Here is a 13,918-nt window from a genome sequence, read left to right on the forward strand (position 1 = left end):
TATTCACTGACTCCACTCCAGCTCACCTGCAACCGGACGTTGAAAATGCTCCCGAAATTATAACTGTAGAGTTTTAGGGTTCGTCAATGGTTGGGCTTTTGCGTAAAATTAAGGTCTGACTTTTTGGCGAGGGGGTTCCCAACAGTCGGAATGAGGCCCGGATTATGGTAATCAAGGACGAATTCCAAATGGTTTAGAGAAAAGTCGATACCATGCTGCTTTAGTAAACAACCCAGGGTCGGCGCCAGCCAACGTGGACCAGCTTTGCGGAGGTCACGCAGACAAGACCGACAGCATAGCAGCAGATTGTAAAGGTAATGAGGCCCCAGTAATTTCCATTGCAGCGGGAGAGGATGTCGCCTGCAATCGGCATGCCGGTCAATGTGCTACAACGTGACACAGGTTAGCTATGAATGGCATGGTAGTAAACAGCAAAGGAAGATTCTCAACATACCCAAAGCTTACAATGGTATATGCTGTGGCATAATATCTCCCGTAGTTCTCGATTTTGCAGAGCTGGGAGATGCAAACTGGGGTGAGACTGATGTTGCTTCCGCTTGCAAACCCGAATAAGACACAATATACGATGATAACAGGGAGGCTGCTACCGGCTGGAAGCCAAAGGCACGTGTTGCAGACAAGACAGAGGGCTACTGTCGCGATGAGGGCATTGAATCGACCTACGTAGTCTGCGATGAATCCCGCAATTGCTCTTCCTAGGACCGAGCCCACGTTAAGAAAGGCTAACACTTGATAAGATAGCTTTTCGGAGGCGCCATGGGCTAGGGCATAGGTTGAGATGTAGCTAACGGGGATAAATAGACCCCACTCAATGAAGAAAATACCAGCCGTAGTCAAAGCGAACCCAGGGTCTCGGAAGATTCGAAAATCGGGAAGTACATTCTCCTTGGAGGCAGGCTTTTTCGGCAGACGCGACTTGATCAACAAGCAGGAGATGATGAGAGAAACCAAGCAGACCAGCGCAACCACTCGAGTTGCCCATGCCCACCCAAGCCTCGGGAACAAGGTCTCCAGAATGAGCGGGAAAGCAATACCTCCCATGGAGCCACCTGTGGCCGCCACGCCGGTTGCGACTCCACGTCTTGCGTTGAAAAAGTGGCCAACAGCGGATATGGCGGGGGTGAAGATTAAGGACGTCCCGAGGCCTCCAGCGATGCCAATTGAAAGAATAAAGTGCCAGTACTGGGTGCAAAATCCCAGGGTAATTACCATAACCATTACCAAGGCGGAGCCCATAAGAACCAGAAGTCGAGGTCCTTTGGCGTCAAAAACAGGACCGATTTGGACCCCACCAAAGAAAGTGAGGAAGGCGAATATCCCAAAGATCCATGCTATACTTCCAGAGCTGTAGTTCTTTAATTGATTGGTCTGGAGGTATGCTTGAAAAGAGCCAATGGTGTTTATCAGGCCCAGCGAGGCGAAAAGCCCCATAAAGCTTCCTAGTACCACGAGCCATGCTTCGAGTCCTCCTTCGGGATAGGTGTTTCCGTCGGCATCGGTTGTCACACGACTGACAGGGACTCGGTGAACCGAGTCATGGGACGGAGGCTCTCCAGATGAAGGTCGGTAAAGACTTTGTTCAAGTGGTGGTTGGGCCTCATGTGGTAGGCTGGGGTCGTGTATTAGCGACAAGTCGGGGTTGATATAAACCACCCCGCAGTTAGGATCTGCACCATCAAGGGTGCTTTTCTCATCGACCCTATTCTGGCTTTGCTCCTCTGGTGACGGAATGGGCGTAGTACAGACGGAGACAAGCGGGGAAGGAGCCTTCTTTGATCCATGTTGCTCTTTGTTCCCGGGAGGGACGTCGTCAGAAAGAGGTCTGAGGTTTGGAGGCATGTTAGTATAACGCTGGACCGCGGTTGACCTTGTTTCCCTCCTCCACAAACATCGATCTCTCTCTCCCACGCCTTCTCGCCTCAAGCATTGATGAACGAGGAGATGGGATCGCACCTACAACACGGACTTTAGAGGCTCAGTGGGAAACAAGGACGCCACGTTCTTTTGGACTTGGATTCCGAGGGGATGCGTTCTCGGGTCTAGGATCCTAGTAGAGAGAATTTGATTGGTAATTCATCGACCGTTAGTTAACTAGAAGAAATTCGATTTGTGTTCGCTTGAGTTGCTTGTGTGCGGTGAGGATGGAGTGGGAGCAGCTCTGGCACTAGACGGGATCAGGAAGGTCATTGGACTACGGAGTATATGTACATTCATTCAACCCTTCTGGTCAAATATCTTAAAGACTACAAGTACGGAAGATAATAATGTGTTATTTCTCCCATATTAAACTAAGTAGTAGGTATTATCTAACGATCATTTGGATCGACCGTATAAGTTTGCAACTGCTGTAGACCGGATGCGGAAGCTCAAAGTAACCCCCCCCCCTCTCTCCTGTCTGAAGTTAGGAATCTTATTAGATTACATTCTATAGTTACTCTTTTAATGCTCTTTGCTTTTCATCCTGGCTTAGGACTATTCGGATCTTATTTCTTAGTGTGCTGGTCAAGGATTCCACAGATCAATATCCGAATAGCCCTCTGTGAACTCGTTGAATCATCCCTGATCTCTCTCTGGTTTCTCTCTCTCTGGTTTCTCTCTCTGCCAAGTTTAGATGTCTTAAGAATTGCAACCCAAGACCAATCAAGGAAGAATCTTTGGTGCGCAGAAATCGTTTCCGGCTGGTCGTTGGACCGCAATGACCCGCATTGGGGTCTGTCGTTGGAACCCCTTCAGAATACGGATTAACATTCTGGAGTATTTTCATATTTTTCATATTTTCCATTCTAGTTGGAAGTAGAAAGTTATCAGATTGGATTTGGGGGTTGAACGCACAGGGACTTCGAAGCTCATATCCCATATCAAATTCCCAAACTGAAATGAACTGAACGAACCCTAAGAGTCCATCATCGTCTCCCACGCTCAAATACCTTCACTGTTCAAATGAGGGAGTGTCGAACAAAGTGGACTCATCCGACGCATCCTGGTGTGGTAGTGCTACCTAGTAGTCTGTATTATAATTTTTGTTTTTTTTTTTTTTCTTTCCTCTACTATATATGCCATCCCAATTACCTCTGTGAAACCCCCCCCCCCCCACCCCCCGCATTCTTTAACATCGCATATCCTCGCCATCTCGCCCTGGACACACTCAACCTCTCCTAGAATTTGCCCTGAAGTCAGCCCGAGCAGCTCAGGATGCCGTTCGGAATCAACCCCTTCCACAAAAATGAGCATCAAGATTTATCCGGAGTCGTCGTGCCCCTCTCTAATGTGCCGGCGCCCTTACATCCCGCGCTAGAAAAGAGAGTACCCGCCGATGAGAAGACTGGCGGTAACAGCCAACATGGCCATCTAACCCTAGAAACTCTGCGTGTCGAGGTGGAGTCGGATATTGCTGCCTCTGGCCACGATAGTGCCTATGACCGTATGCCATGGTTCCCCTGATGCAAACGCTGAGATTCTATTTAATCCCAAATAGGTAGAGAGCTGCTGATTGGAGATCAGGCAAAGCGAAGGTGATCAACAGAGCGATTCAGGATATCGGCATGGGCCGTTACCAGTGGGAGCTGTTTGCTCTCTGCGGATTCGGCTGGTTAGCAGACAAGTATGTTGTTGAACCGTGGATGGATTTGTCTTCCATTTTGAAATCGTGGGCTAATCCGAAGGGAACACGTAGTCTATGGCTGCAGGTACGATTCAGCTGATTCCCGAGCGTCGAGTATGCTAATGCTAGTACTAATTTCGCATACATAGGGTGTGGCGCTCACATTGCCCCAACTGTCGCTCGAATTTGGGGTCTCGGATTCCCAGGTTCGTTTCACCACCTGTGCCTTGTTCTTGGGCCTTTGCATCGGGGCCTCATTCTGGGGGATTGCTTCCGATATCATCGGCCGTCGTCCAGCGTTCAACTTGACTCTATTCATCTGCGGTGTATTTGGCCTGGCCGCTGGCGGTAGCCCTAATTGGATCGGGTGCGTTTCTTTTTTTTTTTTTTTTTTTCTTTGGCCTACTACTTATATGCTCCGTATATAGCCTGACTTGCTAAACAACACATTTGCAGTACTTGTGCATTGTATGCCTGTCTGGGTCTTGGAGTCGGTGGAAACCTCCCCGTGGATGGAGCTCTCTTCCTCGAGTTTCTGCCTTTTGCGTCGGGAAGCCTCTTGACCATGCTTTCTGTATGGTGGCCAGTGGGTAATCTGATTGCTAGGTGAGTTTGACATCTCCACAGCTTGTCGCCTTTCCCTCCAGTGGATCTTGGAAATCTAACATTGTGTGGAGTTTGTTGGCATGGGCCTTCATCCCCAACTACACCTGCGCATCATCCGAGGGACCATGCACGAGAGAACAAAACATGGGCTGGAGATATCTCGTGCTCACGCTCGGCGCGCTGACCCTTGCCATGTTCATCTGCCGATTCTTCCTCTTCCATCTGTACGAATCGCCCAAGTTCCTGCTTTCCCGCGGACGCCAGGACGAAGCCATCGCCGCGGTCTACGGGATCGCCTGCAAGAACAAGACCCAGACGTGGCTCACGGCGGAAATCCTGAACGAAATCGGCGGGTATCCCGAGGAATCCCACGATCATCATCATCATCATCAACCGCTGAACGCCACGGAAAGAGTGTCGAGACACCTCGCCAAGTTCTCTCTGGAGCGCGTGCGGCCTCTCTTCGCAACCAAGAAGCTCGCTCTCACCAGTATGTCTGTCTCTTTCCTGACCTACTTAAGTTATCTATCTATCTATCTATCTAGTTCCTTCCGGGTAGTATCAGCCTAGGCCTAACCTCTCCTCTCCTCTTCCCCCCCCCCCCCCCCCAACAGCAACGATCCTCTGGTTCTGCTGGACCACCATCGGAATGGGCTACCCCCTCTTCAACGCCTTCCTCCCCCAGTACCTCAAGAACGCCGGCGGCTCAACCTCGCCGCAGCAGCCCGCCTCAACCGTGTACCGCAACTACGCCATCGCCGCGGCCGTCGGCGTCCCGGGCCCCCTGCTCGCCCGCTACACCGTCGACCTCAACCGGCCCCTCGGCGGCCGCAAGGGCACCCTGGCCCTCGCGACCCTGGCCACCGGCGTGCTGCTCTTCGGCTTCACGGCCGCCTCCCCGGCGGACCCCCGCGTCCAGCTGCTCTGCACCTGTCTCGAGGCCTTCTTCCAGAACGTCATGTACGGCGTCCTCTACGCTTATACCCCGGAGGTCTTCCCCGCCCCGAACCGCGGCACGGGCACCGGGATCGCGGGGTGTTTGAATCGCATCGCGGGGCTGTGTGCGCCGATTGTCGCGGTCTACAGTAGTGGTGGTGGTGGTGGTGGTAACCCCGATGCCCCGATCTATGCCTCTGGCGGCTTGATCCTGGCGGCGTTTCTTGCCATGTGTTTGCTTCCGATTGAGACGAGGGGGAAGCAAACTTTGTAGTTATTTGGGGGATGGAACTCTCTTCTTTTTTTTTTTTTTTTTTTTTTTTTTTCGGATATATATATATATATATATATACACTTTCTCAAGGTATTATTACTGTTATTAACTATATATTTGACATATTTCCCTCCCCCATGATTTACTGCATGGTGATAAGTGCAACAAGTCCATCCAGATATAGAAATACAGAGATCACGAGTTCATGGTCTCTGGTGAAAATATCTCCCTGACAAAAGATCCTTAAGTAGACGGATGTCTGTAAAACTTCAACCGTTAGTTGATGATGAACTGCCGAGTACAATGGCCCGAGGGTGAATACGACGGCGAATATTTATGATACAACGGAACAGTACTTTCTTGGTGACATCTTATCACAGTTAAACAATTCAAAGTTCATGTAAATTGCTTTGATCTTCAGCACAAGATAGTCCGTCCACACGTAGCCTGATTTGATTAAATATAATATCTATTTCCGTATCATTCCCCCAACCACAGGCTTTCATTCATCAAGGGTAATCCCACTTCCGCCCGTTCAACCACGGCGATTCCTATCGTCTTCGGGTGAAGTTTGGAGGAGCCACCCAAGACCGCGAAAATGTTCCCATCTGACTCGGTTTCCTCGCAAAGCATGGGATCGGTCCAGGATTGGTGCTTATCCGCCTGAGCCGGAGACGTGGGAACAAGTGTTGCAAGTCGAGCGCCAACGTCAGCTCAGAAAATTGACTAACACAGCTTGGCGGTTCAGAATGAGGGGGGAGGTAGAGGGCGGACGCCAGGCACCGGCTCGCGATTCTAAAGTTATGGGTGGAAAGGCCGTTTCTGGCGCCAGAAGATGTCATTTTTGGCGTCGATTTCACAGGTTCCCCCCATATTCTAGTGTTAACATCTAATGATTCACTTCCGAAGATAAAAAAAAAAACAAATTTTAGGCAGTTGATTGCTCTTGATGCCGTCTGCCGCGCCTTTCTAGCAGAGTTGCGTTATCGAGGCTGAGTTCAAAGGGTTGTCGGGCGCCGCGGGCGATACTCTGCTTCGCGGCCGCTGCAACAGCGGCGCTGTGTTGCCCGTAACCCTGTTGCTGACGAGGCTGGTGGGCTTGCCGCACTTGAGCCGCATGGCTGGTCACTCCAAGATTTGTACTTCGCATTTTAGCTTCCATGGCTGCAATCTCGGCGGCGTTCTGGGAAGACTTTTGAATCTTGGTGGGAGGGTACTCGGCCTCATTAATGGGCTGGTAAGTAATCTGTTCTTCTTCATCGCCGTAGTCCTCATTGAGCGGATTGAGTGCCGATTGGAATGCAGAGGCAGGGTTGGTGCCCCGGAATCCACGCCCGGCCTTGAGTCGCTTGCCCTCTTCTTCCTGCCGGTGGACGGCATAACCAACATCGAACACCTCGCGCAAGTTGATCGCGCCCGGGGACCGGAAATCCATGGGACGGTCCAAGCCGGCGGAGGGCTGGTCGAAAAGGCGAGCACTTGCAGGGGGGTAAGGGGCCAAGTCTGCTGCCACGGCATCTAATTGAGGGTTGCGGAGTTGGCGCGAAGCTAGCGGAGTTGCTAGAGGAGGAGCGTCGGCGGCTGCCTGTGTTTCTTCGTTGGTCTCGCGGATCCAAGGATGCGCTAGGAACTGCTTAATGGTGTATCGTTTTTCGGGGTCGACGGTCAGCAAATGAGAGATCAAATCCTGGGCGGACTTGGAGATATCATCCCACCACGGTGACAGGAAGGTGTACTGGCCGCGGGCAACCTTTTCTGTCAAGACTTGGATACTTTCGTCGTAGAAAGGAGGGAAGCCGCAGAGCAAAGTATAGAGCACGCAGCCCAAAGCCCACATATCTACGCTCTTGGAGTATCTCTCATCTTTCACGATTTCGGGGGCGGTATAGCCAACCGTTCCGCACGGGGTCATGGTCTGACTATCCCAAATAACCTTGGAAAGGCCAAAGTCGGCGATTTTGATGATGCCAATGCCGCCGGCACCTTTGCCAGGGAGAAATTCGCCTTCGTCCACTTTGTCTTCGTCGCCGGGCTGGCGCGGTTTGGGGGTTTTCGAGGGGATGAATTCGGTAGGGTAGAAAAGGAGATTCTCGGGTTTGATATCGCTAAGCCAAAGCCAGTATGGGTTAGCATTGAAATGGGATAACACCAACGATAAGAGAAGCAGCACAGAAGTGACGTACCGATGGACCACACCCGAAGTTTCATGTAGATATTCGATTGCCTTGGCGACCTGAATAATGACATGGCGACTAAGTTCTTCACTAAAGTATGTCAATCGGACGATTTGGTGGAATAGTTCACCGCCAGGACAGAGTTCGAGTACGATGTAGTAGTATTGACGGGATTCGGAAAAGCTAATCAATTTGACGACGTTGGGGTGGTCGATTTGTCGCATGATCTGAACTTCTTTCAGGATGTTGGCTCGCTACATAACGGGTCAGTGGATCAATCAGCTAGCCAGGGAGTTCTTTGAGGGACACAAAAAAAAAAAGAGAGAAAGGAGAATCTGTAGGCGACGAAACAGGATCTGGGATAGACTGGCGGCTGGATGGAACAAGGGACCTAAAAAAGAGATGGCGCACCTCTGCAGCTTTTGGTTTCCTTTTGAACTCGGGATGCAGATGGGCGTCGGACTAGATCAAAAACATTGGCGAAATGGCTCGATAGAGAGAGCGAGAGAGAGAGAGAGAGCCAGGAGAATAACGGCGGGAGGACGACCAAGATGGATGGAGGGTATTTGGGTAGTAGATGAGGAGGAAGAGAGAAAGAGTGAAGGAAAAAAAAAAAAAAAAAAAGAAGAAAAAGGTCATTATCCTACCTGTGTGCTGTTCATTTCATATTTTCGAACGACCTTGATAGCCACCTGGTCAAATTCGCCTGTGGTATCCTTGGCCCGGTAAACGTTGCTAAAGGCACCGTCGCCCATCTTCTCGACGAGGATCCAGCGTTCCAGACCTGGGTATTTGGGCAATTTGGACCGGGTGCTTTTCTCTTCGGCGATAATCTGCTCGATTTCGGCCTCCCGGACCCTCTTGACGGGGACATCGGGGGATTTCTGGGACTGCTGAGTGTGGCCGTTTCCCATTTTGCTGTCAATGGCATCTAAATTTCCCGCGGCGGGAGGGTAGGAACCATGAGGTTGACGCTGTTGCTCAGCATGGATGGTCGAGATGTTGGTGGTCGGCTCGGCATGAGGAGTGACTAAACGGGCTTGTTTGCCATGACGTATGAAATTCTTTAGACTTTGAATTGTACTCATTGTGAGGGAGGAGGAGTGAGGAAGAGAGAGAAAGAAAGGAATGAAGGGAGAAGGAGAAGAAGAGGAGGAGGGTGATAGGTATATTATTAAGGATGGAAAGAAGATGATGATGATGGTAGGAGAAAGAGAGAGGAGAGAAAGAGAGTCAAGAGACAAGAGGGAAGGAGGAAGAAGAAGAAGAAGAAGAAGAAGCTTGCGCTGGACAGCTGGGAAAGTGAGGAATGACGTGAAGCTGGATGAATGGAGGGCGTTTTTAGTGTTGAATAAAATTTCCCTTCTTTTTCTCTCCCTTAAGAGAGCCGAAAATGACGAAATTGGAGACTGACTTCGTCGAGTCAGAGAGGGAATCGGATTTCTTTTTTCCCCTACTTATTAGTTGTAGAGGGAGAAGACAGAGAAAGACAGGGAAAGACAGAGAGAAGACTTTAAAAGTAGTGGATGAGGGGCAGAAGAATCCCTAATAAGTGAATAACCCGGAGTAGTTGATCACTACAGCTTAGGAATCTATCAATAATAACTAACTACTAACTAGTTACTTAGGTAGTGGAATATCAACGTCATTTTATCCTTCCTTTCTTTTCTGTCTTTCTTTCTTCTTTTCTATAATTCATCATCAATTCTCCTTTTATGTCATCTTTTACGGATGACGTTGACATCTTGATCGATGTCAGGATGACTCAGCTCAGGATACCTAGAATTGTATAACTAGTTAATTAAAGACTTCAACTCCTCTATTCAACCGTAGGATGGTAGCATTTACCAAGTACTTGGTAAACTACCTAGGTATCTCTCCCGTTCTACTGAATTATCCAATCTCAATGTTGACAAAGAACTTAAGAGGACTTCTGGAAAATACTTGCATTATCATCACGTCCGGGTCCCGTGACTCGCATCTCGAAATACCTCATCCTGACAAGAGAAGTCGAGAACTCAGCTGTACATCAGATCAGATCCCTTCCCTCATCTTGGATCTCATCTCAGTCATCAGGAATTCTAGATCCAACCCGTTCCAGTGACCTTCTCTGGATCCTCTTCTCTATTTTCAGCCCCCTTGGTCTGGATCAAGAGTCTCTGCTGCGTCGTGAGATGCACCTTACCGACGGCTTCTGCTCCTATCAACGTCGTCCATCCTTGCGCCTCGCCTGGAAATCCCCATTCAGTGCCAAACACCCTAATTTCCCCTCCCTCCTGAAAAGAAGAAGAAAGAAAGAAAGAAACCAAGGAATTTGGTTTTTTTTTTCTTGGGAATTACAAAAAAAGAAAGACACTAACTACACATTCTTTGCCTTCGTCAACTTGCATCCTGGACCAATCTCATGTGAAACCACTTAGGTGTCATGATCCTTACCCCAATTAAACCCTCGTGATTATTTTTATTGTGACAGCATCAACCCAGCTGGCATTCTCTCTCAGCTTCATCTGCTTAGGCTCCCGGTGCGCGGTCGGGCGTCCTCGATAAAAAAAAAATGCCCGGGGTCGAGGTCGCTGGCACGTCTCCCGCCTCGCCAGAACATCCAGATCACCTTTTGTTCAAGTCCCACAAGTTGCTCCCTCGACGCTCAAATTCCATTCCAGATGCGCAGGTCGCTCAAATATCTCCCCTGGGCCAAAATGGCACCTCTTCAGACGGTCTTTCATTTACAACCGTGCTTGTTCTTCCTTTAACCCCTCCCGGTGTCGCTCAGGACGATTCTCCGACCGGGACCGCAATGCAAAAAGCGGCTGCTTCCTCGTCGTCTGTGGTTGCGATGCTCACGCCATCAAAGCCCTCACATCCCCCGACCCCGGAGACTACTCCCCCACGAGGGCTAGCTTCGAGTCGATCTGAGTTGAATCACTTTGGGTACATCTCGTCGTCCTCGCGGGCGGAATCGTTCCAGACAGCCTGTGAAATGATTTCCGATGCAGAAACAGAGACACCTCGTCGTTCCGTACCATCGCTATCGTGCTCGACGACGCAGATATCTATCCCAAGGAACGGCGGCCTGGAGCGTAGTGATACCGGATCAGGGGAGACCACACCCCGGAAAACCCAGCCTCCTAATTTTCCCCGAATATGCTCCCGCTCGGAAGTTTCAACGGAAAATTATGCGCAAGGGCACGAGGAAAATTCGCCTATCGCGATCGCCCGCAGACAAGTAGCTTCCAGCGGCTGCGGCCCAGGCCCCCGGGTTATTCAACCTATTCGCGACGCGTCTAAGCGGTCTCGCGATCTAAGTGATGTTGGTGCGCCTGATGATGAGGGTCCTACGCGTGGAAGAAAGGGTCTGCGAGAACGTGTTACCCAAGTGCAGGATTCGCAAGACAATTCAGCGATGGATCAATTTCGCAAGCAAATCGGCTGGCCCGATGATCGACCGGGACCAACAGGGCCCGAGGACATTCGACGGTTGTCGGGTGTGTCCACCACGTCTTCGACAGTTGAGGCTATAATTATCGATACTACTCCACGGCCAGCGAGGCGGGCTCTGCGACATACAGAAAAGAGACTGTCCTTGCGCTCCGTGAGCTCACCCATTACACGATCCGAACGGACATCTATTACGTCGCGTTCAGACCTGCAGCACCACCGCCTTATCCACAAAGCTGCTCGTATCACCGAGAACAACCGCAGGAGCATCGTCTCGGACATCTCCATTTCTGGGAGCTCAACTTTGGGTGCTCCGCAGCCGGCCGTGGACGTGGTCCCTGTGGTGGTAATTCCGCAGCGACGTTCGTCGCTCAAGGCCACCTCGAATTCGACCAGCACCGCTCCGGCCAAGTCCCGCCGCTCCCGTCTGTCCAGTCGACATGTGCCAACGCTCCCGAACAGCCGACGCGGATCCCTGGATCTTCCACGTCAGAGAAAACGTACCTTGTCTGACCCACTTGCCAGCATGACTCAGGTAGCAGCAGACCGTCGCGGCCGTAGCTTTGATCGACCATATATTCCTCCGCGAAGCTCATCGTTGTCCGCTCCGACAAGCCAGAATAATTCTGGGACTACCTCTCTGACCTCTGTAAGTCTCCGAAGCCATACCCTGGCCATCGAAATGGAGACCAAACGTCAACAACCTCCCGAGCCCGCACAACCCGCTGTGGTTCCCAATCCGCGTGGACGAGAGAGGCTTGATGCTGCAGAAAATTCGAAAACCCAATCGATTTTGATCGGCGTGGAAGATATGACCCATTTGCGCCCTCCGTCGGGGCCGTTCACGCAGTATTCCATCCCTTCGTCATCGCCGGGGCCATTTGAGATTGATGAGGCTAGGACAGTGGCGATTTTTCCACACAACAATGAATCTCTACTACTTGTTGACCCGCAAGTCCAGTCGAGCCTGCAAGGAAGGATGCATTTGATGGACCATCATCAGCCCAACCCAGCCCAACCACGCACCCCCGATCCTGCACAGCAACGCGAGCGTGACGTGGACTCTCCATTGAGGAATCCCCGACCACCACCACCGCTTCCTCCTGTTGCCATATTGCTTCCTCTGAAATATGAGCCAGACACGGATCTAGCTCTGAAAGCGGACGCGACTGATGGCGCTACCAGTAGACCTTCGTCTAAGCGACGGGGACGGATCGCTCGACCTCGGTCCGAGTCCTTCAACTCTTTTGTGCGGTCTCTTTCCCTGACATCGGCGAAAAACCCCAAGGCTGGAGAGGACATCGACGGTCGACTGCAGCCATTCTGGCGCCCGCGCCGATTCTGGCCTGAGACTCCTGAAGGCGGATCTCCCGCGGACGAAATGGGTCCTCAGCCCCAGAAAACTGAGCAGTCCGATCAGGTCATTAGCAACTCGTTGGGAATGCCTCATAAGCGGATTGTGTTTGAGGGGCCTCCCATTTCCCCTCACTTAGCTGCAACGCGGCGGTCCGATGGCTCAACGCTTTACCGTCATGCGAACAGAAGCACTCTGGTGGAGAGTCGGATCTTCAGCCCGGAAGCGCTGTATTCCCAGTCCTCTCTGCATCAGCGACAGTTCCCCGCAGTATCGTGGTGGCGGCGACGGGTCCGCTCTGGCATGCTCCGATCTCTCCGGCGACGCATGCGAAATTCTATGCAGCAACGCGCGGAGGCAAAACGTGAAGCTCGACGCGAAAAGCTCAAGCAAAGCATAGGCGAGGCTGTCTTGGTGAACTGCAGCACTCAAGTGCGCAGGGCGATTCAATGATGATCCCGAGAAATGATTTAAATTTTAGATTCTACATGTGTTGACACGATATTTGTTTGATGGCATTTGCGCGTTGCGATTTGGTTTTTTTTTTTTTTTTTTTTTATAACTCTGGGTTCTACTCTATTATTATAACGACTTTACGAAGGAAACGAGAACGAGAAACAGCAACACATCAAGAAAAGAAATGATGACCATAATGATGACCATGATGATGAAATCTATGTATCATATTAACAAGGCCTGCCTGATATAACTTTTTTTTTTTTTTTTTTTCCAGTTGATATGTGATCTCCTCTTGAACAGGTTTTTGAACAATGCTGTAATAATCCAATTAATTACCCTCCAACCAAATATTCTCCTACCCAGTAAGACAAGACAGACAAAAAAAAAAAAATCAACTATCGAATCCCCCCTCCAATCCTCCTCTTCACAGCCAACCCACCATATTCCTTCTCTTGCTCCTTCTCTTTCTCCCGCTCCCGCTCCCTTTTCCGCCCGGCCTCCGCCTCGCCCTTCCGCATCCGCTCCCAAAGCGCCGGATCCAGAAAGGGCTGCGGCGCCGCAGAGAAATCCACCTCGATGCGCCGTGGTTGCGTGTTCCGATCTTGGTCGGGAGATGCCCTGCGTTGTTCGGACTGCATCTGTCTTGTGGAGCGGAGGACAGGTTGCGCGGTTGTGGCTGTGGTGGTGGTGGTGATAGGGGCGTGGGAGGGAGACGAGAGAGGACGTTTACGTGGGATTAGGAGGTGGGATTTGGGTTTTGTGGATTGGAATGGCATTTTTCTTTTCTTTTCTTTTCTTTTCTTTTCTTTTCTAGGAGTGAGTGAGTGAGTGAGTGGTTTGTTCGTTAGATAGGGGAGGACGTACCTACCTAGGTACTTTGGGTTTGTGTGGGGATTCTCCTGTTCAGCTTCAGGTAGTAAGTACTCCGATACTCCGATAGATAGTTAAAACGGTTAAACCCATAATGGGTTATCTGTTTCTCATTATAATATTTTCGCTAATATACTGTACTAGCTCAGGATATGTCAGGAATGATTCGTCAATCATATAACTAT

At 50.6% G+C, this 13,918-nt stretch overlaps 6 protein-coding genes across 6 annotated transcripts; 2 read left to right on the plus strand and 4 right to left on the minus strand.

Annotated features, from left to right (window-relative positions):
• Nucleotides 1-220: 220 nt before the first annotated feature.
• P175DRAFT_0430266 (MCT family MFS transporter) lies at nt 221-1,860 on the minus strand (the record flags this gene model as incomplete). Its single annotated transcript, XM_040893419.1, has 2 exons — nt 221-386; nt 455-1,860. The coding sequence occupies 2 exons, from the start codon at nt 1,858-1,860 to the stop codon at nt 221-223; spliced, it is 1,572 nt and encodes a 523-aa protein (XP_040756434.1).
• Nucleotides 1,861-3,213: 1,353 nt separating this feature from the next.
• P175DRAFT_0451310 (putative sugar transporter) lies at nt 3,214-5,483 on the plus strand (the record flags this gene model as incomplete). Its single annotated transcript, XM_040894487.1, has 7 exons — nt 3,214-3,442; nt 3,523-3,622; nt 3,695-3,707; nt 3,772-3,989; nt 4,079-4,228; nt 4,300-4,718; nt 4,843-5,483. 7 exons carry the CDS (start codon nt 3,214-3,216, stop codon nt 5,436-5,438), a joined length of 1,725 nt encoding a protein of 574 aa, XP_040756435.1. The 3' UTR covers nt 5,439-5,483.
• A 435-nt stretch (nt 5,484-5,918) lies between these two features.
• P175DRAFT_0528568 (uncharacterized protein) lies at nt 5,919-6,280 on the minus strand (the record flags this gene model as incomplete). Its single annotated transcript, XM_040899627.1, has 2 exons — nt 5,919-6,101; nt 6,170-6,280. The coding sequence occupies 2 exons, from the start codon at nt 6,278-6,280 to the stop codon at nt 5,919-5,921; spliced, it is 294 nt and encodes a 97-aa protein (XP_040756436.1).
• An 86-nt stretch (nt 6,281-6,366) lies between these two features.
• P175DRAFT_0506576 (serine/threonine-protein kinase) lies at nt 6,367-8,700 on the minus strand (the record flags this gene model as incomplete). Its single annotated transcript, XM_040898208.1, has 4 exons — nt 6,367-7,543; nt 7,622-7,866; nt 8,024-8,074; nt 8,260-8,700. 4 exons carry the CDS (start codon nt 8,698-8,700, stop codon nt 6,367-6,369), a joined length of 1,914 nt encoding a protein of 637 aa, XP_040756437.1.
• A 1,466-nt stretch (nt 8,701-10,166) lies between these two features.
• Nucleotides 10,167-12,857, plus strand: P175DRAFT_0427999 (uncharacterized protein; the record flags this gene model as incomplete). Its single annotated transcript, XM_040893283.1, has 2 exons — nt 10,167-10,645; nt 10,850-12,857. 2 exons carry the CDS (start codon nt 10,167-10,169, stop codon nt 12,855-12,857), a joined length of 2,487 nt encoding a protein of 828 aa, XP_040756438.1.
• A 368-nt stretch (nt 12,858-13,225) lies between these two features.
• Nucleotides 13,226-13,770, minus strand: P175DRAFT_0498158 (uncharacterized protein). Its single transcript, XM_040896442.1, has one exon. It carries the CDS (start codon nt 13,637-13,639, stop codon nt 13,259-13,261), a length of 381 nt encoding a protein of 126 aa, XP_040756439.1. The 5' UTR covers nt 13,640-13,770; the 3' UTR covers nt 13,226-13,258.
• Between the last annotated feature and the right edge of the window lie 148 nt (nt 13,771-13,918).

This window comes from Aspergillus ochraceoroseus, assembly GCF_002846915.1.
Source record: "Aspergillus ochraceoroseus IBT 24754 chromosome Unknown P175scaffold_1, whole genome shotgun sequence".
In the NCBI taxonomy this organism is placed as follows: domain Eukaryota; kingdom Fungi; phylum Ascomycota; class Eurotiomycetes; order Eurotiales; family Aspergillaceae; genus Aspergillus; species Aspergillus ochraceoroseus.